Source organism: Bos javanicus, chromosome 9 (assembly GCF_032452875.1).
Source record: "Bos javanicus breed banteng chromosome 9, ARS-OSU_banteng_1.0, whole genome shotgun sequence".
NCBI lineage: Eukaryota > Metazoa > Chordata > Mammalia > Artiodactyla > Bovidae > Bos > Bos javanicus.
This window is the reverse complement of record NC_083876.1, coordinates 38,803,582-38,825,809: the sequence shown is the minus strand read 5'-3', so window position 1 is coordinate 38,825,809 and position 22,228 is coordinate 38,803,582. Positions and strand designations below refer to the sequence as shown.

The following is a 22,228-nucleotide window of genomic DNA, read 5'->3' as shown; positions in this document are numbered from 1 at the left end:
CAGAACACCTGTGTAGTCTGCTGTGCCGGGGTTTACTTTCAGATACCTCTTCCTGCACCTTCCATGGGGGCCTCCTGTCACCCTGCATCTCAGGCTCTCAAACATGGTCATTGGTAGCCTCATTTCCAGTGGGTCTGCCCCAAACCCTGCAGCTGAGATTCTCTGGCCAAGTGGACTGAATTCACTTCCTGCCATTATGACTGTATTATCCTTCCAAATCATGCTGCTGGCTTCCTCTCGGTTCCTGAATTAAGGTCAAGTTTCCAGCTCTCACTTTCCAATCCTTACTATGTATGGCTGCCAACAGTCTCTGCTTTCACGTGTGCGTATTTTCCATCCCTTCGCTCCTTTTTCTCCTCCCTCCTTTTATTTTACACTTTCCTGTGCCTCTTCCTTAAGCTAGATATTAACTCAGTGGTGTCTCCTTGCTTTTTTTTTTTGATCTCCAGGGAAGAAGTAACAGTCTACCCACTCCAGTATTCTGGCCTGGAGGATTCCATGGACTGCATGACTGAGCGACTTTCACAGTTAAGAAAACCATTTTCATTGCGGAGCCACTTTACTCTTTCAACTCTGTGTCTCAGCAGGTGATTGACTTCCCCTGCCTCAGTTTCTCTTTGTCAGTGGAATATCTCCATATTCACTGTGCTTTCAGCTCACTGAAGTGTCTTCTATGAACGGAGGGTATTGGGCTTGACAGCTCACCATTTCAGTTTCCTAATACGGATCTTCCAGGGGCTGTGGCTATACAAGTGGGGATTTTTGCTGTTTACCATCCAGGTTTGTATCTGGATTGGACTAGGGGTTGCAAGATTTTTGTGCCATGTGAATAATTAGGCCCTTTGACAATGGGAATGATGCTCAGGTTCTCAGACACGCAGCTTACTTCTGCAAACCGAGCTTTCTGTTGAAAGGAAATTAGAAGCTATTGTGCATCAGGCTTTTTGTCAGAGGCTCCCCCTGGCTTCTCTACACAAACCCTGTAAAAAGCCCTTCTGTTTACTTGTCTGCTGAGCGGTGCTGGGAGTGCAGGGAGGGCGGAAGGAAGGAGGGTGCCGTTAATGGTGCTTGCTCAGCACGAGCGCGTGCTATCAGATGCCCATGTGCTCTAGTTATCTTACTGGGCTACAACTGGGACACATCAAGTTCGGTTTTGGTTATGAGATCAAAGTACAGACTCCGGGCAGATAGATGTTGCTCAAAGAGGAGAGCTGAAAATAAAGGAGTGACCTTGAGGCGGCACAACGATGACTCTTGTTTCTCTTTCTGCATCTTAACCAGATAAGCTTAGGACACCTGTTTTTATGAAGCCCACTCTATTAATAAACACAGAAATGACAGCTACTCAGGTGCCATAACACACAAAAGTTAAAGTTGATAATCCAGTATCATGAACAGCTCCTTTGTCCCAGTAACAGTGAAAAAGTGACAGAGAGGGTGAGGGTGAGGGCAGGCCACAGAAATCCACAGGGGTACACAGGAGCAGCAGGGGGTAGGACTGGGGAGCAGAGAGCCCCTCCCTGTCTGCTCTCTCCTCCACCAGCCACGTGGGCCAAGAGAAACCTTGTTGGGGGAGGTAACAAGACTCCTGGACGTTCCAGGCAGGACTCCTCTGGCGGGAACAACAGGAGCCAAAACAGAAAAGCCTGAGGACCTTGGATGGGAGCACAGAAGGCAGAAGACTAAGCACCCTAGGCTGAGATTTGAAGTTTCATCCCAATTCCCTTTTTCCTGGATGGAGAGTCCTGACCTCTTCCTCCCCCAGGAGAAACCTGCCCCCGGTATCAGGCTGGGCCCAGTGGGGATAAGGGTGACGATGATGGGCTGCTGAACACAAAGGAATTTAGGTCTACAGCTCAGGCTCTGTTGGAAGGCATCTGAGTGGGGCAGAGGGACGATGAAGGTGGAGACTTGCAATTCTTCAAGGAAAGTGCTATACATTCACTAATTTATCTCCCTCTTCAAGTCATTATCAAATGACTAGATGCAGTCACGAAAGTCAGGCAGCTGTCAGTTGTTAGAAGAGTTGAAAGCACTGCAAATGCATAAATAAATGTGATATGCTTAAGAGAATGTTCCTGCTTTGCCAGATCCTGCCAAATTCCCAAAGCAGGTGTTCAGTGGAGAGCCAGGGCCCAGAACAGCCAGGACATTCTGCCTAGAATGATACTGGGACATGGTGTTTGAACTGACCACGGGGTCAATTTCCCAGAACAACTTTGAGGACAGAGGCTACTCTGCGGCTGGGAAAAACACGCCTTATTTATGTTTGGAGATGATGAAATAGAGTTGAAAGGTTTTGCAGGCTATGGGCAAAGTCTTATTTTAAAAGCCTCTTGGGCTAATCATTTTTTCCCCTCTGCCCACCCATCCATCCATCCAGCCCTTTATCCCTCCACCCATTCTTCCATGTATCTGCTTAAGACTTACTGAGAGTCTACTAAAGGAGCCCCCTTCTCAGGGTTCAGAGCTACTGGGAAACAGAGACACACAGACAAGGGCTTCACCAGAGAGGTACCTAGTGGCATGGGAGTGAGCAGAGGAGCGACCCAGGAAGAGACATGGAGAAGGCGACACAAAGGAGGGGACTTTGGGTTAGGGTTGGATGGATTCTGAGGCAGAGAGTGAAGCTGAGCAGACAGACTTGCATGTTTGAGAGAAATCTCTTGGTGATGAGGGTCAGGAGCAGCACAAGAGACATCGCGTCTGATGATGTCACCTGGTCGAAGCCCCTCAGTCGGCCCTCATCTCGCTGAGCGCAAATGCCCTAACCGTGGCCTCAGAAGGCCCCGCCAATCTGTCTGGGGCCTCTGGGCCCGCCTGCTCCGCCCACACTGCTTCTTCAGAGCCTCTGTGCTCTGGTTCCCTCTGAAGGGGGGCTCCTCCCCCAGTTAACCTGAGCCTTCTTCCTCAGATGTCACCTTCCTGGTGATGTCCTCCTCTGCCACCCTCTCTGCCCTTCCCCATTTTACTCTCCTCCCTACCCATTACCATCAGCCAATGAGGAATGTATTTTGCTTATTTGTCTTTGCTGATTGTCTGTCTCCTCTGAGGAGTGAAAAGTTTGGGAGGACAGCTTTTGTCTATTGGTTCACTGCGACACTCCTGGGGACCTAAACAGTACCTGGCATACAGCAGGTACTCAATAAATATATGTTGAATGATTGAAGGAAAGAGTTAAGAAGGACTACACCAGACGAAGGCTTCTGGAGTTTATCAAGGGGAAGCCATGGACTTTTTAACTAGTAGAGGCAGGATAAGCGGATCTGTTTCTAGGATAACTCTGATGGTGACAATGATAGATGGTGGGGGTGAGGGGGGGACAGGAAATAGGAAGTTCCATGAAGGGGGTTCCTGCAGCAGAGGATGACAGCCTGCTGTGGGGCAGTGGAAACAAAGAAGAAAAGAAGGATTTGGAGGTGAAAAAAAAATAGGTTAAAATGCATTGCTCAGATTTTATGCATCAATCCTAGAAAACAGTTTTAAGTACTTTCAATTCTCATATGTAACAATTCATCGGCACAAAATCAGGTATAATCTTGATGCAAAGAATGGTTCTGAGCCTTGGCTTATAGTAAAGCAAGCTGTACAGCTAGGCTGAGGAGGTGCTAAGGTCAGGCTGTGGGAATCTGGAAAACAGAGCTGTTCTTCAGAGCATCTTTGTTACACATCTTGGAAGCAACCTTCTTTGTCTGGTAGGGTGATGGGACTCCTCTCCACTACCTCCCTGTTAATCTCAGAATCACATTTCAGTATTTTTAATTTGGCTTCCAGGCTCTCACTCAATTTGAGAGTCTCCTTCTTTCCTTCCTTTCGAATCATCCATTTTGTAAAACTTGCTAACCAACCAACCAATCCCATGTTTTATTTTTGCCTCCTCCTTTGAGCCCTTCATTCAGTTACACCTTCCAAACACTATTCCAAGTTCCTTCTCTGATTCTTTTTCTGGACCTTCTTTCACACTGGGCAAAACTGCCTGGAAAGCTTTCATAACATCCATTTAGAAGTCACTTTCACCTCTCCCTTGACCCTCATCCTCATCACCAGCCAAAGTACCTTTCCTGTGTGTAATGATGACAGAAGGCCGTTCTCAGGTATGAAATAAAAATGTATCGTTGCCTACTGCTCTTGAAACAAGAATTACTTCAAAATACACTCTAGCCAACTGAGAAATAACTGCTGAGAAGTTAGGATGGGAACCACGGTGGACAGGTCTGGGCGTCTGTCCTGGGTGCCACCCCCAGCCACAAGGACTCTGGTCAGTGGAGACGCAGCCCCTTGGCACACACTGCCAACCTGGCCGCTCCAAGAGACAGTGAGAATGAGGACAGGAAGGGCCTTCCTTGTCCGGTGTCACAGGACGAGGCTGAAAGAAACTGTCTGTTCCTTAGGAATTGTTCTCCTTTGTTAAGGTAATCATCCTGTAATTGGAATCCTTCTGTAAAAGCCTCTCCCTCAAGAAGAGTGTACTGTGAGATTCGAGGCACAATTAAATATGATTACAGTTACACTGAGAACAAAAACAAGCAGCATCTATGGCGAGCAGTAGGTTTGGGAACAGCTTTCTGGGGCTCCTGTCACTCCCCGCTGACACAGCTCCAGGGCCCGGCTACAGACGGGCCAGGCCTTCCTGTGGCTGCACCAGGCCCTCTTCACGGGGTCTGGCCAGGCAACCCCACCTCACAGCCTTCTCCGCAGGCTCATATCCTAGGGGCCTCCACCCAGGCCTTGGCGCCTTCCCACACATCCCTCCTTGTCTGGGATCATTCTTCCTTAATGTGAAGGGGAAAGCCTATGTACCTTCTTCTCCATGAAGCTTCCCAGACACGGCCCCTTTGCTTGGCCACCATCACAGAATCCGGGCAGCTATCAAAGCCCCCAGCACATCAGCAGTTGCTCCGAGTGTATAACTAGGCATGACAAAGTGGACTGAATTCTCTTGTCAAACTCCTTGGCCATCCTCACAGGATTCGGAGTGAAAAGCCCTTCTCTGGACCTGCTGTGTGCAGACACCTGAATCCGGGGTCCTTGCCTCATTGTCAGGATTAAGACTGGGGGCCCACAGTGAGTGAGTTCAAGTATCAAATCCCCCAAAGATGATTTCCTCTAATTATACAGAAGCAATAAAAAAAGGGCTGCTTTCTATTTCATCCATCTGACTGTAAGCTCTGTGAGTGCAGGGACTGAATTTATTTCTCCACTCACTGTTCCATCCCCCAGGAACTAAAACAGCATCCTCCTTCAGGCCTGCTCTCTCAATGTTTGCTGAGAGTATGAAGGTCTTATTCACAGTACTTGCTCCCCAGGTAGTGCACAATCACGCCAGGCACAATCACATTGACCGATGCTAAGCTGAATGAATGAAAACCCTGCCTCAGTTGTAAAAGGAGACTGCTTTCTTTATGCCTAAACCAAACTTGACAAAAGACTCTCCCTCAGAAACGCACACCTGCCTTCCTCCTCCCAGGCCCCCGCCCCCACCCCTTTGTCTCGGCGCCTGTGTGTGACCCCGAGAAACAAAAAGCCGCTTTGTCTTCCTGGAAGTAAAGGTTTCACAGAAATGCAAGACATTAACCTTCCCCCGCCGCAACACATCGGGTGGCTAAACCTGGGGGGCTCAGGAAGAAATTCATTCAAAATTCAGACAATGAGAAAAGAGGCGCCTTCACATCTTCAAAATCCAGAGCACTGACAAAATTCTCCCCCTTGAGAAGCAATTCAGAAATGCCTGTGCTGGGTTCCAGGCCCCTCCAGGGCAAGCCCTTTCTTCTGGTTGGCTTCTCCCAGAGCGGCTGCCCACTTGCACACACAGGGAGCAGCAGCCGCTGCAGCAGCATCAATAAAACTGACTTCCGCCCACACCTCTAACCACCCAGTGCTGGCATTTCAGAGATAGGGAATTTGTCAAATTTTGCCTCTGTGCCAACCCGGCTCTCTTAGAGGAGTCTTGAGGCTTACGACCAACCCAGAAAGAGATCTTCTTTACTCTCTGCATTCTCCGAAGATGACCAGAAACAATCACAAAAAAGGAACAAAGGGATTACAAATTAATCTGCCCTCACCGGCTCCTCTGACTGCAAAGATATGATTACAGACCCAGCATTTGCAAGAGCTCTCAATTCCTCAGTAATCTCTGCTATCGTTTCTATCACTGTGTTTATTATTATTTTTTAATTTTTAAAAGCTCCTCTCTTAGGCAGGGCATGATGGGGAGCTATGTTCTTTCTTCACTCAACAGTAACAGAAAAATATGTCCTTAACATTTCAGAAAGCAGATCGCCCCTGTGCTATAACCATTAAAGCGCTGAGGTGAAACGACACAAGTGTCCTTTACATCAGTGTCTGTCTAAATTAATGAATTTAAGCCTGAATCACCTAACCTGTGGTTTCTTTGGAGAGCATGACTCTGATAATCCAGAAAAACTCCAGGGCTTAAGAATCTCCAATTTCTTTACACTATACTTGCTTTTGGGCTTCCCCAGTGGCTCAGATGGTAAAGAATCTGCCTACAATGCAGGAGACCCAGATTCAATCCCTGGGTTGGGAAGATCCCCTGGAGAAGGAAATGGCAATCCACTCTTGGAGATTCCATGGACAGTACAGTCCAGAGGGTTGCAAAAAGTCGGACAGGACTGAATGACTAACACTTTCACTTTCAGGAGGTGCTAGTGGTACAGAACCTGCCTGCCAACGCAGGAGACGTAAGAGACAGGGGTTTGATCCTTGGGTCAGGAAGATCCCCTGGAGCAGTGCACAGCAAACCCACTCCAGTATTCTTGCCTGGAGAATCCCATGGACAGGGGAGCCTGGCAGGTTACAGTCCATGGGGTCGCAAAAAGTTGGACCCGACTAAAGCCATTTAGCACGTACACATACTTGCTTTTGTGGAGCATATTTTAATCATTCAGAAACGTGCAGTGAAGGTGTTCCCTGGTGGCCTAGTGGTTAGGATTCCAGGCTCTGACTTCGGGGGGTGGGGGTGTCAGGTTCAATCCCTAGTCCAGGAACTGAGATCCTCCTATAAGCTGTGCAGAGCAGTCAACCCTCTCTCCCCCTAAAACAACCCCCCAAGTCCCAAGAAACCCAAGACACGTGTAGTGAGTGGCTTCTGTGTGGCGTTTCCTTGTGCCTCTGCTCTCTCCAGCCACCTGGAGCAGGGCCTGCAGAGAGGGCAGGTACTGGCATCTTCCTGCCAGGTTCACGCCAAGGGTCAGTGCTATGGCGTAATCAAAAAGCAGTGGGGGCTTTTCTCCTTCTCCTTCCCAGAAGGGTCTACAAAGTCCATCTGTACGGTTCTGCCAGTGACATTTCTATCCTGGGAGCCAGGGACACACACTCCTCCTTAGAGGGGAGAGGAGAGAACCCACGGACTGAGGTGGACTGGAGCGTTCACCAGCTGCTAACTGCATTAGTCCTGGCACACAATTCATGATGGTTGCTTGTCTACAAGCCATGGGGGCTCCCACTTCTGCTTTCCCCTGGCTAAATACCTGTCCATGTTCTTCAAATTCCCATGCTTGGCAGAAAGCTGAAAATGGGGCTAAGAAGGCAACCAGGAAGAGGACTCCCCAAATAGTGCTGGGAGAACATCCACTCAGGCCCATTTCTGCTGTGTCTGGCTCTTACCTGGGTACGGAACTCTTCCTTTGGTGACCAGCTCTGTGAGTAAGATTCCAAAAGACCACACGTCAGACTTGATTGTGAACCTCCCGTACAGGGCTGCTTCGGGGGCCGTCCACTTGATGGGGAACTTGGCGCCTGCAGGAAGAACACCTGGTTACTCCTCAGGCAGAGATCATGGCTCTGGGCGTGGGGCTGGGGAAAGAATAGCAGGTGGGAATGTGTTCATGGGATCAGGTTCAGAGAGGAGGACATGGAGGAGGGGAAACTGGACCCGGGCTAGGACTGAGCAGCTCTGGCGTCTGTTCCTGCCTCTGCAACCCTAAGCAAGTCCCATCTGGGCTTCAAAGCTCCTTCACGTCCTGGCTTTCGAACTTGATTCTACAAACTGACTGAATGTCATAGGTTTGGTCTGGAGGTAGGGCTAACTTATGATTTAGGAAACTTTTATATTTTTTTCTTTCACTTTCAAATAATGTTGTAAATCATAATGTTACCCTCAAGAATCCTTTAGTATAAAAGACCATAGTCTCCTCTTACTGAGGTATATAAAGACCAGATCAAACCACCATGCATCTCCCAAGGGTGGAGACAATTTGCTGTAGCCCATGCATTATGTGGGACTTCCCAGGTGGTGCTAGTGGTAAAGAACCCGCCTACCAATGCAGGAGATGCAAGAGGCGCAGGTTCGATCCCTGGGTCAGGAAGATCCCCTGGAGGAGGAAATGGCAACCCACTCCAGTATTCTTGCCTGGGAAAATCCCACTGGACAGAGGAGCCTAGAGGGGCTATAGTCCATGGGGTCACAAAAGAATCACACACGACTTAGCAAAACAGCAACTTCCCCACTACACTCTCCTTTTTCCTTCCACCCTTGCCCCTAATAGTAGCCACCTTTAATTCTGGGGAATGTTTTTCTTCTGCACTGTACCATCCCTTGCTTACCTCCCTGTCTTTCTCCTGTGAGCCAGACAGGGTGCTATCTAAAATTTTTACAGAGTGGTTTTATCTCAATGACTATCTTATGAGTCTGATTTCTCAAGACCAAGAAGCAAATTTTGTGCCAAATCTTTTCTTGCAAATGTCTCCTGTTAAAAGAATCCTTTCTCCAATCAAAAAGGAAGGGTGGGGTCCACTCTGCTCCTTACAAAGCTAGATGTGTATACGGGGAATTAAAATTGATTCAGCAGCCTGTGCTCTCACACATTAGGCTCAGCATTTATAAAGCAGTTTCGGATATTTCATTGAACAGACTAAAAGGGAAACACAAGGAATTTTTATTACTGATGTAAACACAATTATATGTTTAAAGCATGTTAATTTTACTTAGGAATGCCTAAAAAAAATCACACAAAGGCTGACAAAATCAGAAATTTTCATAGTATCTTCTAGGAAAAGCCATTATGTGCAAAACTGGCAAATGATTAAAATCTTTGAATTAGCATGGTTTTAATAACCAGAGGTATGATAAATTACAGCAATTAGATTTTTTGTTTTAAATACAGTACATGATAACATCTTCAGCAAATCTACCCTGGCATTTTCGGGCAATATAATTTTCCTCTCCATCTCTTCTATGCCCGTGTGAAATGAAATTAAAAAAAAAATCCTACTATTTCATTCTGTGGCATCTCATATTAACACTGGAGCAGAGAAATGATTCTCTAGTTTTTCTTCCCTTTTATGCATCGAGTTATTTTTAATTAGCTATGTTTCTCAAGCATAATTACTTATATCTTTGCTTAAGTGCTGCATGATTCCACACAAGGTCTGGTATTCTCTGAACAGTCATTCTGTTTTTAAAGTTTCTTTCAAAGCATTCTTCTCACACTTCCTATCCTCCAGCATTCTGTTCACGCAGCTTTGGACTCCGAGCCTCTGGGATTAATGTGATAGATTCTCTTCAGTGTCGAGAGCTGACTTTGCCCTGGACCAAACCTCAGCTGGAGTTCTCTTATTTCAGAGAATTAAAGGTATATTAAATTCATTCCTATTTAAACCAGCTCTCGAGCCAAATGGCTTGGAAATCTATGTCCGTCTCTGAAGCAAATGGAACATTTTTCTCCACTGTGCAGACACAAATCCTGTAAATAAAATGACGAGCAAAAGAAGCCTTTCTTCCCTTCTTGGAATCATTCCATGTTGCTCAAGATGTAAGTGTTGCTGAAAGTAAACTAGTTAAAATTGGGATAAAGTCATTTTGGATTTTCTGAGAGAAGATTTCATAATTTCAGATTTTTTAAAAAAGCAAATGCCAATATATCAGCCAGTTGCTGTAGTCTGCTTTATTGTTTTCTCATTATATCATCTACAACAATTATATAAACCTTCAAAAGAGAAGCCGAAACAAAGCCTGTAATGGATCTCTGATAAGAAACCTTTTGTAGGTATGTGCTCTGACTTACTAGTAGGAGCTTACTTACATACATTTATTTTGCATTAGTTTTCTTTCTAAGATAAGCAACGTATTTACAAATAATATGTGTTGGAGGGGAAAAAATGAAGAATGCCTTTGTCTTTGTTTTGGTCTCAAAATAGCAGCTGCTCTGGACTTCTCTAAAGATAATTCACAGTTTCAAGGAAGACAGAAGGTTAAATTAAAGCAGAGATAAACTGTTAGTGATCAAGTGAGGTTTCAGTGGAAAAGAATGAATCAATGCTCACTCTTCTACTCATCTTGTTACTTCAATTTCTCCTCGTTTTGGTCTCTTGCCTCCTCAGGGTACAGACGCAGGTCCACAGCAGGGAGAGTTCATGCCAGGCTTTGGCAGGGGTCTTTGAAAATGGCCCTGAGGTTGCACACTGCAAACCCCATCTATGAGAATGGGGTCCCTAAGGTTGCCGTGGATACAACCCTGCTGGGGTTGGATGGGGTTGCTCCTTGGGTAAAGTTAGGAAAGCTCTGAAGTCTGGAAGGAAGGGCCTCCTGGGTGTAAACGCTGCCTTTTCCTTCAAAATAGAGTTCTGCCCTCTCAGATTTTTTTCATAGGTATCATGGAAGGCATAAAGCCAAGACCAAAGTTCTGATTGGATGGATTTGTAGAAAAAAGGGGACTGTCAGGAGACCTATGCCACAACGAGCGTGGTGCTGCCATGTAACTAGATGATTCACTGTTCCTGGCATTCCCCTTTGGGACCAGGATTAGACACCAAGATAATGTCCTCTCCTCTGCACCTCGCTGGAGGAAATTAAGCAGCCGATGCAGGTATGACGATCTGTGTCAGTAATACCATGGGCTATGGGGGTCCCAGAAACTCTCAGGGTACTTGTTCAATGTTTGTGCTGTGTGCTTAGTTGCTCAGTTGTGTCCGACTCTTTGAGACCCCACGGACTGTAGCCTACCAGGCTCCTCTGTCCATGATGGATTCTCCTGGCAAGCACAGCGGACTGGGTAGCCATTCCCTTCTCCAGGGGATCTTCCCAATCCAGGGATTGAACCTGTGTCTCCTGCAGCGGCAGGTGGGTTCTTTACCACTAGTGCCATCTAGAGAGCCCAGCATGGAGCCTACTTAGAGAAGGAGCTTCACAGATCTTCACAGAGTCATCTCTGGCCTCTGCTGCCTTATCACCATCCATACTGAGTTGACCTCACACCGGTAAATCTCCCTCTTCATCTTCACTACCTGCACTCCAGTCCCCACTGGCTCCCTGCCACTGGCCTCCTCCTGCAATCCCTTCCAGTTGTCTCCCCCAACAATCTGGCCCCTCCTCCCCACTCTCCAGCCTCCTGTAACCGTGGGCCTCCCCTCCTCTGCTCCCCCAGGTCCCCTCTGACTGTCCTTCCTGCTGCAGGGCCTTGGGTCAGGCTGTTTTCTTTGCTGCAGGTCCCACCCAACTCCTGTCCATGGCTAACTCCCACTCCTCCTTTGTTCTTGGCCTGAGTGTTTCTGGCTGGGGAGCCCTGGCCTGAGTACAAAGACTGGGGCAGGTTCCCTAGCTCTGTGCTGCGAGGGTGTCTGGTTCATTGTGGTTGTTACTACTCAAGTGCAGTGAACATGTGAGTTGTCAGAAAGTGCATTTCTCTCCATGGACAGAGACTGTTCTTGGGGGCTGGTACATGTCTCTGTGGACGGCCACCATGTGTGCAGTACTGAGCCCAGTGCCAGCCCTACAGAAGGCACTGGTTAAGGAGGTGCTGAATGAATGAGTAACTGGACACTGATCAACCTGCTCAGCCGTCCCTTCCTGGTGGAACAACCGTCGTTCCTTATGGGGCTTCTAATCAGTTCCCCCCTCTCTGGCGAGTCCTCGCCTTGTCCTCAGTGACCAGTGTCACAGTCTACCACCACCTGGATGCCCTTTGAAGGGTTTAACAACTGCCACCTACAGTAGAAAAGCATCTGTCACATGCTAAGGGAACAAAAACACCTGGAAAACCCAGATCTCTAGTCCCAAATGACATGTGTTCAGAAACCTTGGGTCAGAGTAAAGCTGTCTGAGGTGGCAGGAATCCTGGATTTGGCTCTCTGATGGGCCTAGGGCTACAGCTGGGAGGTTAGACCCACAGAGAGGCAAGGTAGCCAGAGGCCTTGGAGCGATCACAGCAAAAGAAAGTAAAAAATCAGTTTTTCAATAGACTGGGATGCAAGCAGGTGACTGGATAGCAATCATTCAACCTCACTAGTCTTCAGAATATGGTTAATAACCATCCATGCTTAAGTAAGAGAAAGGAGAGAGCTGTGGATTTATTCAGTTATCAAAGTTTATCTGCAAGACAACCAAAGACCCCATGCTCGCTGGACTAGTTTTGTTCTCTCTCTTCTGGAGTCTCCCATGTACCTGGCATGGTCTGTAGTGCTGGGGAGACCACAGTGAATGCAATCTCCTACTCTCAGGGGGCTTGCAGGTTCGCTTGGGAAGGACATAAAATAAACCAGTGACCTTTATATGTCAGACAGAGACAAGGGCCATAAAGAAGAATAAGATGGGCCATAAGGACAGACGCCATGGGGCGCTGCAGGTTACACTAAGGACTCTGGATTCCTTATAGTGTGGTGGGGACCCACTGGAGGCCGTGAGCACTCCCCCACCCTTTCCTTGTCTTTAAAACACGTAAGTCACACATCATTACCTAGAGAATGATCTACGATGAGCCAGAACGTGAAAAGCGCTTTGACTTTTCAAAACTCTTGAAAAGCATCATGACATTTCAAGGCCCGTGGCTATTAGCCATCAACAATCAGGCTGACGACGTGTCTACCATCACTTCTGTCATGCTTGCTTACCTCGTGGCTCCAGTCACATTTGTGCTGTTTTAGTACACTTTTCACATTTGAGTAATACGAATCACCTCAGGAACACAGGAGTAGAACCTGGCATATTTCAACACTTGGTAAAGCTCAAACATTCCTATGAGAAATGAGCAATCTTTTCTGAGTTTCTTCTTCCCTGATGCTCTTCCTTTCTTTCTGGGCACTTCTCTGGTCTCTGCTGTAGGTTCCTCCTCAGTTTCCCTCTCTCTAAGTGTCTCAGAGGTCTCAGTGCTATAGACTCTTCTCTCTGCTCATTCCCTGGGGAAACACGCCTCTCTCAGGATTAACCCTGCCCAGCATTTCTGTGTGAACAGCAGGGGAAACACTGGAGAAACTTTGTCTCTTATCTGAAACCTTGGTTCCCGATTTGCAAATGTCTAAGGGACAAAGCCTCTAGGATGCTGCAACTTTATCTCAAATGTGGCAACTATGAATCTAAATTGATTTTTCATTAAATCATTTTACTATGAATAAGACAGTTTGTTATAAAAGAAGTTCCTGTAGGTGGAAAATTTTCCTAGATGGCTGACAAAGTTGATTCGTACTTTAATATTCTAGGAAGCAAACAGAGGCTCTTTTTTTAGTATCCCTTTTCTGGGAATCAGACCCCACTCTGCCAGGCTTCAAGATGAAAAAACTTGAAAGCTGGCTGAGACTTCTCCTTCTCCTTAAACCCACTATCTAACCCATCAATAAAGCCTCTTGCTTCCCTCTCTGACAAGCCTCTCAAACTTGCCCTTTACTGTTTAAGTTCTCTGCCAAAACTCGATTTAGGTCCTCATCCCTCTGTTTAGACCTCGAACCATGGTGCCCAGCCTTCAGCTCACTGTTTTTCCAATTAACAATTTTAAGCCTCAGCTTCATAATGTCCACACCAGCCTCCCCCACAACCACACAGTGGGTTCCCTACTGCATTGTCAAAATCTCCCACCCAGTTTCCTAGGACCCACATATCTATTCAACTTTGGTTCTTTCTGCCCCAAACCCATAGTTAAATCCAGTCTAGTTTGCTTTCCTATAACCTGTACCCTGCACTTGGCATGATCATGAACTTGCCTCTTCTACATTAACATATTCTAAACGTTGTCTCTCCTTCTACCTGCTTAGCTAAAGCTTGCTCAGCTCCAGCCCCACCTGCTTCATCAAGTCATCTGTGACTACTCCAGTCTTCACTGAGCTCACCCATGCTCCTGGAGCCAGTGTGATAAACAAGTTTACTAAAGCCTGACGTTAGACGCTCCCACAACAGCTAAGCATATATTGAGTGCTTGGTAAGTGGCAAGCATCACGCTAAGTGCTTTACCCATATGAGGCAGATACCGATTACAGTCCTGTTCTACAGACAAGAAAACTGAACAGAGGTAAAATGATAGGCCAAAGGACGCACATAAATGGTGGAGCTGGGATTTGAAGTCTGGCTCAAGGGAGTCTGGCTCCAGAGCCCAAACACTCAACCACCACTGCCACATCCTATTTCCAGTATGTCTCTCTCCTAGTTATTCTGCTTCTCCTTAAATAGAACGGAGATCATTTGAGGCTGGAGCCCATGTTTTATGCTGCTCTTCCTTCACAGTACCTTGCCTAAGGCTGGTTAAACAGCAATTGCTCAATAAATGCTTTAATTGGTTAAAGGGTCAACCTAGCAATTTCTCCAACACTCTGATGGCCACAGAGATTCTCTTCCTTTACACAAATTTAATCAAACCAAACAAAAAATAGTGACACAATACAGCTGCGGAACGAATAATTATTTTCACCCTTAGAGTTATAGGAGTAAGAGCCTCCTCACTGCACTCCAGGACAGTCTGACCGAAGGCTCTTGGTTTTTAAGTGGAAACAGGATGACCAGCTAAATTTCATTAGGTCAGGATGGCTCATCCCAACCTCCCAGGCCCCTATGAAGTGAATGAAGGTCCTTTCGGGCTAGGCAATCTGCTTTCTTCCATCTTAAAAAGAAAGTTCTTACTTGATTCAGTTACAGTACTTTATGCATCTTGGTGCATTAAGGCCCTCGGTGGCGGCATTTCAGATGCTCAACTGAAGGCCGCAGGGACCTTCACTTTCCAGTCTGCCCCCTGCACTAAGGGTGTGAAAGTCGGCCAAAAAAGAGGGAGCAAATATTTTTTGTGACAACGCAAAGAGGCCCAGTTGTGGCCTGGGCTGGAGTGGTCATTTCTGGAAGGCTCAAGGCAGTCATTAGGGAAAGGGGCCCCAGAGTTAGGCAGACCTGGGTGTGCACACTGGTTTTGCTGGGTGACCATTTAAAAGCCTGCTAAGTATCAGTCTCCTTGTCTGTAAACTGGGATCTCACAAGGCTGTGATGAGAATTACAAATAATGCAAAGGGCTCAGCACAGCATCTGGCACCTCACAATATTTAAATAAATGCTAGCTAGTATCTTCCTTGGATCTTAATGCAAAGGCTCTGAGTTGCATCAGGCCAACCAAAGCTCTCCAAACTTCATGAGAGGGAAAGAGGATGAAGAAAAGCCCATACACTCAGCAGTCAATCACTGAGAACTCACTCAGCCTCCAGGAGTCCCCAGCATAGCCAGAGGCACTCCTGGGAAACCAAGCGGGAGCCACCTCCTGCCCTAGGACATTCCGGGCAGCTGGGGACAGAGCTCACGGGGAAACCCAACAGAGCTAATTGTGGCTCTGGCTTCAGGCAGAAGAGGGCTCAGGAGCAAGGGAAAGAGGACCCACACAGGGCGGCCACACGGGATGCCGCGATGGGACCCTCTATTCTTCTTGGAGCTCCAGGCAGGGACCAGGACAGGCCTGGGGAGGCCCAGCTCATATTACTAGCTCTTACTGGAGAGCTGGACTCTCAAGCCTTTTTTTTTTTCTAATGGTGACCAGGCCAATTCTATAGCCTTGAGAATATCCCCTCTGGCTAAAAACTTGGGCCTAGGTGGAGAAGGCAAAGCCAGTGGCAAATAAAAGCAGCCAAACCCTCCCTCCAGAGAATACAAATGGTGCCCTAAAAGCATCTGTAAGGAAGAAAGGCATTGGTATCAACAACAGACACAGTTTTTCTGAACCAAAGATCCATCCAGAACCCTCTTTAGTTATAAAGCAGTAAACTCTGCAAGCTATTATATCCAATATTAAATAATGTGAAGTACTTCAACTTTAAAGTTACCCTGGAGAATAAAAGAAAGCATGATCTATGCCAGTAACAGGAAGCTGATTACATGGTTGGTAGGGCATGGGGCAGGGCGGGGGTGGTAACAAGGTGGGACCTGGACAGGATATCCTGTGAAAGAGGTAAAATCAGAGCTGATCTGACCTGGAACTTTGTGGTTATTCAACAAAAGGATGATTTCAAACCCAATAAAACATGCCCAAGCAAAATTTAAAATTTCCCAAACGTGTCTGGAGTAATACAACTGTGTGTTTCCCAGTTATTCCTGGTGACACATTCTGTTGTAATTTCTAGTTTAGGTTCGTAAGGTTTTTAGCACCATGTGTTAAAAAAAAAGGAAAAGTAAATGGTACAATGGGCTGAGATGCTATTCTATTTGAAATGCATAACGGTCAGTGGGGCGTTAGAGAAGGAAGGAGGTGGGGAGAAGGGAGGAGTGCCATCCTCCCCAGGTTGTGGGTGGAGGAGGACCAAGTTTGGCGGAGGAAGACAAGAACCCAGGCAGGGCCTGAACATGCTGTAAACATGATGGCTGCTTAGCCAGGCACTGAACCAAAGTCTGGTATGGCTGAATCCAGGAAGGAATAGTCATGCTGAAAGGCATGAACAAAGTTCCAAGTGGAGCCCCAGGCCAAGGACCAGACAAGAAGGAGTAGAAAATCCATCAGTGTGTATTAAAAGCCTAATCAGGACAACTAGAGGACAGCGGGCAGCAAGCCCAGCCACCTGGGAGGATGGTGGGTGAGGCTGGAGGCAAGCCACCGGTCCTGGTGTTTTGTAGTCGAGGACGGATGGGAAGGCCAGTGAACTGTGGGAGGGCGGGAGTGCCTTACATGGAGGAGAACAGAAAGGAGCCAGTGACATTCTTTTACAAACCTATGGGGGAGCCAGAAGTGGAGGGAAGGACACTAGCCTTCCCCCATCACCTTTCTCCCAAGGTTGACCAATGCCAACCCAGGAGAACTCTCACTGGCAACACAAAAGCAAAGGATGAAATTAACCAGCATCTCCTGAAATCATGCTGTTTGGTCCCCGTGCTCTCAGGGAGGAGATCTATGATTCATCAGCAAGACTTTGCCTGGGACTTCCCTGGTGGTCCAGGGGTTAAGACTCTGTGCTTCCACTGCAGGGGGCACGGGTTCAATACCTGGTTGGGGAACTAAGATGCTGCATGCCACCAGCATGGCCAAAAAAACAAACAAACAAAAAGACTTGCCTGAAGTACTGAATGTGTGTGTATGTATGTGCGTGTGTGTGTGGGGGAGGTGGTTGGGACTTGTGGAAGCGATTATCTTGGGTGGAACTGAAGAAAGGAGGGCCCCTGCTTGCTGTTCTAGAACACTAGAATGTTGAATAACTCCAATGATCCTTCCAGCTTTCCAAGAACTACAAGGAAGGCAAAGGTAGGACCAAATCTCTGACTCACACTCTGGGTATGATGGAGACCGTATCTGTGGTCTTTTCTCCAGAACAAAAGGCAAGAAAGCTGCGGAATGGAAGCAATCGTATGCTGCCGTTCACGGTGGTGAGAATTCAGACTGAAGTCAAAACACACATCTGAAATTGAGCTCAACACAGACGTCATCTCAAGAATCTGGTCACCCCTAGCAGGGGCAGTGGGCCTGGGTCAGTCTGACATCATGTCACAAAGCCTGCTAGGTGGTAAGGGACACTGCGGTTGGAGATACTGCTCAGAAACAGCTGGTGGTCATACCAAGGGCCTGGTTGGGAGTCAGGAAGAAACGGAAGGAAGAGAGGATGAATAGAAGACAATAACCACTTTGGGGTGCTTTTCCACACCACTCCCCCAGCCCCCGCCTGTGCCTTTGGGGAGACCAGCCCCGTGCTGCTGTGCACCCTCCTCCAAAACACTGGACAGCTTTCACGTGCACTGGCTGTCCCTGATTATCAGGATGATGCAAACGCAGGACTTCCTCTCAGCAAAGCAAGACAAGGAAGCCGAGTGACATTCTTGATGTTTGATGGCAGTCTGTAGTTCCTATTTACACACTTTAAAATCACAGAGGGTGACCATCTGCTTCCTTCTTGATGAGTACTAAGGAACGTGGGTGCACAAACCAAGGACTTGCTCTGACCATTCAGAAACAACTGCCAAATTGCTTTGCTCAAGACAGCACAAAGGAGGAGGAGAGGGAGAGAGAGAGAGAGAGACCGACCCATAGGGAATACAAAACATGACCGCCCAGTGCAGAGAAGAGGAAAGATATTCAGACAGGCTGAGCTCTCGGTGACTGGAGCTTACAGCAGGCCCATCTGTCCCCTCCCTTCTGCCCCCCAGGTGCAGAGTCAGGGAGCAGCCAGGCTATGCGGATGGAAGGAATGAATCCATGTCCTCCCAGCAAACAGTTTTAATTTTAAAAGAGACAGTGGGGGAGGTAGGGGTGAGTTTTCCTTTCCTTTTAGTCTCTGGCTTGCCGCGCGTCCCTTTTCCGAGGAAAACATGATCTGCCCCACCCATCAGCCTCCGTCGGGCAGCCTGACCGCTCCCCGCAGCGCTGAACCTGGCGTCGGGGCTCCGCGGTGGGTGCGCAGATAAACAAAGCGCCCCTCTCGGAAAAGCCGGTGGTAGCCCAGCCGCCGGGGTCGGAATACAAATGAAGGCGCTCTCTGCCTGTGACGGAAGTGCACCAAACTCGGAATCTGGGAGGCTTGATTGGAACCAGGCTGGGCTCCGGCACGCAGCTCTCTCAGCAACAGCAGGAAGGAGGGCTGGGAGGGCCTGGCTGAGGGCAGGGAGTTCTGCGGGGAGAGCCTTGGGCTCTCAGCAGACACCCCCGGGACCCGCGACCCTGATCGAGGCCCAGCGGCACGGTCAGTTCAAACAAATGAGCTTCCTGCTCTGTGCTTAAAACAATAGCTGAGCTGGAAAGGGTTTGCTTTTTGTCAAAGGATGATTTGCTTCTCTAGCATGGGAAGAATTAGATTAAATTCAATAATTAAAAGGGTTTTTCCCCCCCTCCTCCTCCCCTGACTTTTGCTGTTCAGGTCATAGCACACTGTGTGGGAATGGCAATGCTGTTGTTGACAGAGAACAAGAAACGCATGTGCCGGCGGGAGCAGGGAGGGCATCTCGCGGCGAGATCAGCCTTGATCTGCCTCCGGATTACAGGGGCCTCAGAAGAGGCTGATTAATAATTCTGCAGGAGCCCTTGAGCTGGAAAGCTGGCGTTCCGAGTCTGATAATCCCCAGTCGTGGCAGTACAAAGGAAGGACAGGAATTGAATTCACAGTTCTGAATGGTGAAATACAAAATCTGAAAGAAACAGGGATCTGCTTCTTCCTGACTGTGTTTGTCAACCTAGCTGCCTGCTTGTTTGTGTTAAATGGCTACTGTGCTTTTTGAATCCAAAATCTGATTATATTTAATTAGTACAGGCATCTGGGATTTCTAATACACAAAGAGTTATTAAAGTAACAAATCTTTCTAAAATATGTTCTCCATGAAAGAATGTGTTAATTTATGCAGCAACAATTTTTTAACATGAAATAATTAACATGAAAACTGCAACAATTATGAATTCTTTGCAGTCTAATTTATATAGGAATTTTCTCCAGATAATAATCTATTCAACCTAAACCCTCATTTGAATAGACGTATTTTTCTTCTGTTTAATACATAAACCTAAACCTACAGCAGGTTTTATACAAAGTCCTAAATGCCCGTTTCCATACATTCCAAAGACCCAAAGATTAAATGGGGCTTTGACATTTGCTTTCTCAGCAATGATCCTGTCATTAACTTAGACCTTGAAAAACCCCAGAAAACCCCCAAACCCCAAATAAACCTAAAACACAGAGCAACTCTAAGTTCCCATCTTTGTGATGATTCAAATCAGGAGAAGAAAGGGTTAAATAGGCAGGTCCTTTTTGCGGGAGACCCTGATGGAGGGGGTAGGGAAAAACCAAGAGTGAGTGTGTGTGTGTGTGTGTGTCCTTTTTGCGGGAGACCCTGATGGAGGGGGTAGGGAAAAACCAAGAGTGTGTGTGTGTGTGTGTGTGTGTGTGTGTGTGTGTGTGTCCTTTTTGCGGGAGACCCTGATGGAGGGGGTAGGGAAAAACCAAGAGTGTGAGTGAGTGAGTGTGTGTGTGTGTGTGTGTGTGTGTTTGTGTAAGAGACTGGGCGGGGAAGGGAGAAAGAACACTATAACACCCCAGTGGATCAATAGTAGTGATGTTACTATTGCTACTACTAGTAACTAAAATTATACAACTGTCAGCTCAGCATCTGCTTTGTGCTAAGTGTTTTCTGTCTGTTCTCAGGGAAGCCATACAACAATTTTCTGATACAGATAACTATTATCCCTGTTTTTAGAGGAGGAAATAAAGGCTCAGAGAGGTTAAGTAATTCATCCAAGGCCTCACAACTCATTAGCAGTGTTGCTAATACTCACATCAGGATAACTTGATTTCATGGGTCATACTCTAAGCCAATCCAGTCCCTGCCATCTTTGGAACACATATTTGCACACGAATGTGGGTGTGCACATGCACACACGCATGCGCAACCATCAGTGACACTGCTGAGAATGTCCATCAGATGTTCAGACTTGACAAGATCAAAAATAATGGAGGTAGGGACAGTTCTCAACAGAGAAGGCAAATCTGAGAAAAAACGAAACTCTGCTGGAGAGGCTGGTGAGCAGACCACCAACTCCCAGCTGTGTGCAGAGGGGCCCTTGGGCATGCAGATAAACCAAATGGCACCTGCCCAGACCAATGGAATTGGCTGTAAAATAACGAAATGTATTATTTTTCTTACAAGAAAAATTATTCTTTACTATTCCTTACTAGCTTTTTCCTTAAAAAGAATTTTTAGTTAAGAAAATAAAGACCTCTTTCAAGGCAAATGTACATCACACACAAAAAGTTCAGGTTATAAGAATGGTTTATATTTCACAACCCTCCAACAGCTTTTAGAGAGAGCCCATTTAATTCTCACACTAATTATGTGAGGTAATTATTTTTATTATCTCCATTTTACGGATGCTAAAAAATGAGGCTCAGAAAGGTTAACTGATTTGCCTGGGGATACACCAACCTTGTAAGAGATAGCTAGTTCAAACTCGGGCTTTCTGACAGCCAGCCACAGCTTCCACAGCCTCACCACGCTGCCTTAGCGGCCTAAAGAGAAATAAAGCACCTATGCAGCACAGTGCCTGTATATTCTATCTTTAAAGATAAGGCCACAGAGCCTGCTGGGCAGTACAGGTCTGTCCTAAGACCAAGAGTTCCACTCCTAGAACTATACCCAGAAGATAGGAGGACATGACCACTGCCATGGCAGCTAATTTCATAAAGTCTCCCAGTTAGAAATACCAGGAGAATGGATATGTGGATTTATGTGTAAATGGAATACTACTCAGCAAAGAAAAGGAAAGACCTACTGTTTTATGCAGCAACATGGATGAATCTCACAATGACGCAAAAGAAACTAGACACAAAAGACGGATACTGAATGATTTGTTTATACGAAGTTCAGTTACAGGGAAAAGGAATCTCTGGTGACAGAGGTAAAACAGGGGCTACTTTTGGGAGTGCTGACTGTCTAGAAGGGGATGAGGGGGTCTTCTAGGGGGCTGGCAATGTTTGTATCTTCATCTGTGGGCAATTTCAAGGGCACCCCCATATGTAAAAATTCCCTGAGTTGTACACTTCAGACTTATTCATTTTATTGTACATATATTATGACTCAATAAAAAAAAATGTATCCACAAAAGCAAATCATTCTGATACGTAAGCCAGGTCTATCTGAGCTTGTTAGGTTTAAATCAGTATTAGTCAGCACTGAGCTTCCTAAAAGCTCAGGAAGAAACTTTTTTTCAAGAAAAATTTTTTCAAGAATTCTTGCATGACCTCTGGGGAACTGGTGGCAGGAGGGGCTGTGATCAGACCTCAAGGGAGGGTGCAGGCAGCATGGGGGTGAGAAGCCATGGGTGGCTGAGGGGTGGTGATGTGGAGAGGAGTGCTCAGAGGTGAGGGCACCCCCACTGACCTCTCTGGGCTTGGACATCAAACTCGGATGTACCGCCACATACCGCCACAACTACCTCAAGCTCAACAAATCCCAAACCAAACCAAACTCACCCTTGTTCTTGGAAAAGAAAACCTTCTTCCTGACTCACTCACGCCTGTTGCTGGCAACTGCGTCGTCATGACCACTCATATTTGACCACAGGGAATTAGCTTT

At 46.9% G+C, this 22,228-nt stretch overlaps 1 protein-coding gene across 6 annotated transcripts in view; it reads right to left on the bottom strand.

The window, feature by feature from the left end:
- The window catches only part of FYN (FYN proto-oncogene, Src family tyrosine kinase), a 212,451-nt gene that overhangs the window by 4,920 nt on the left and 185,303 nt on the right, over positions 1 to 22,228 (bottom strand). For all 6 annotated transcript variants that reach the window (XM_061428667.1, XM_061428671.1, XM_061428672.1 and 3 more), the window contains one exon: positions 7,627 to 7,758. In XM_061428667.1, coding sequence (XP_061284651.1) covers positions 7,627 to 7,758 — 132 coding nt within the window. The remainder of the gene's footprint in view (positions 1 to 7,626; positions 7,759 to 22,228) is intronic.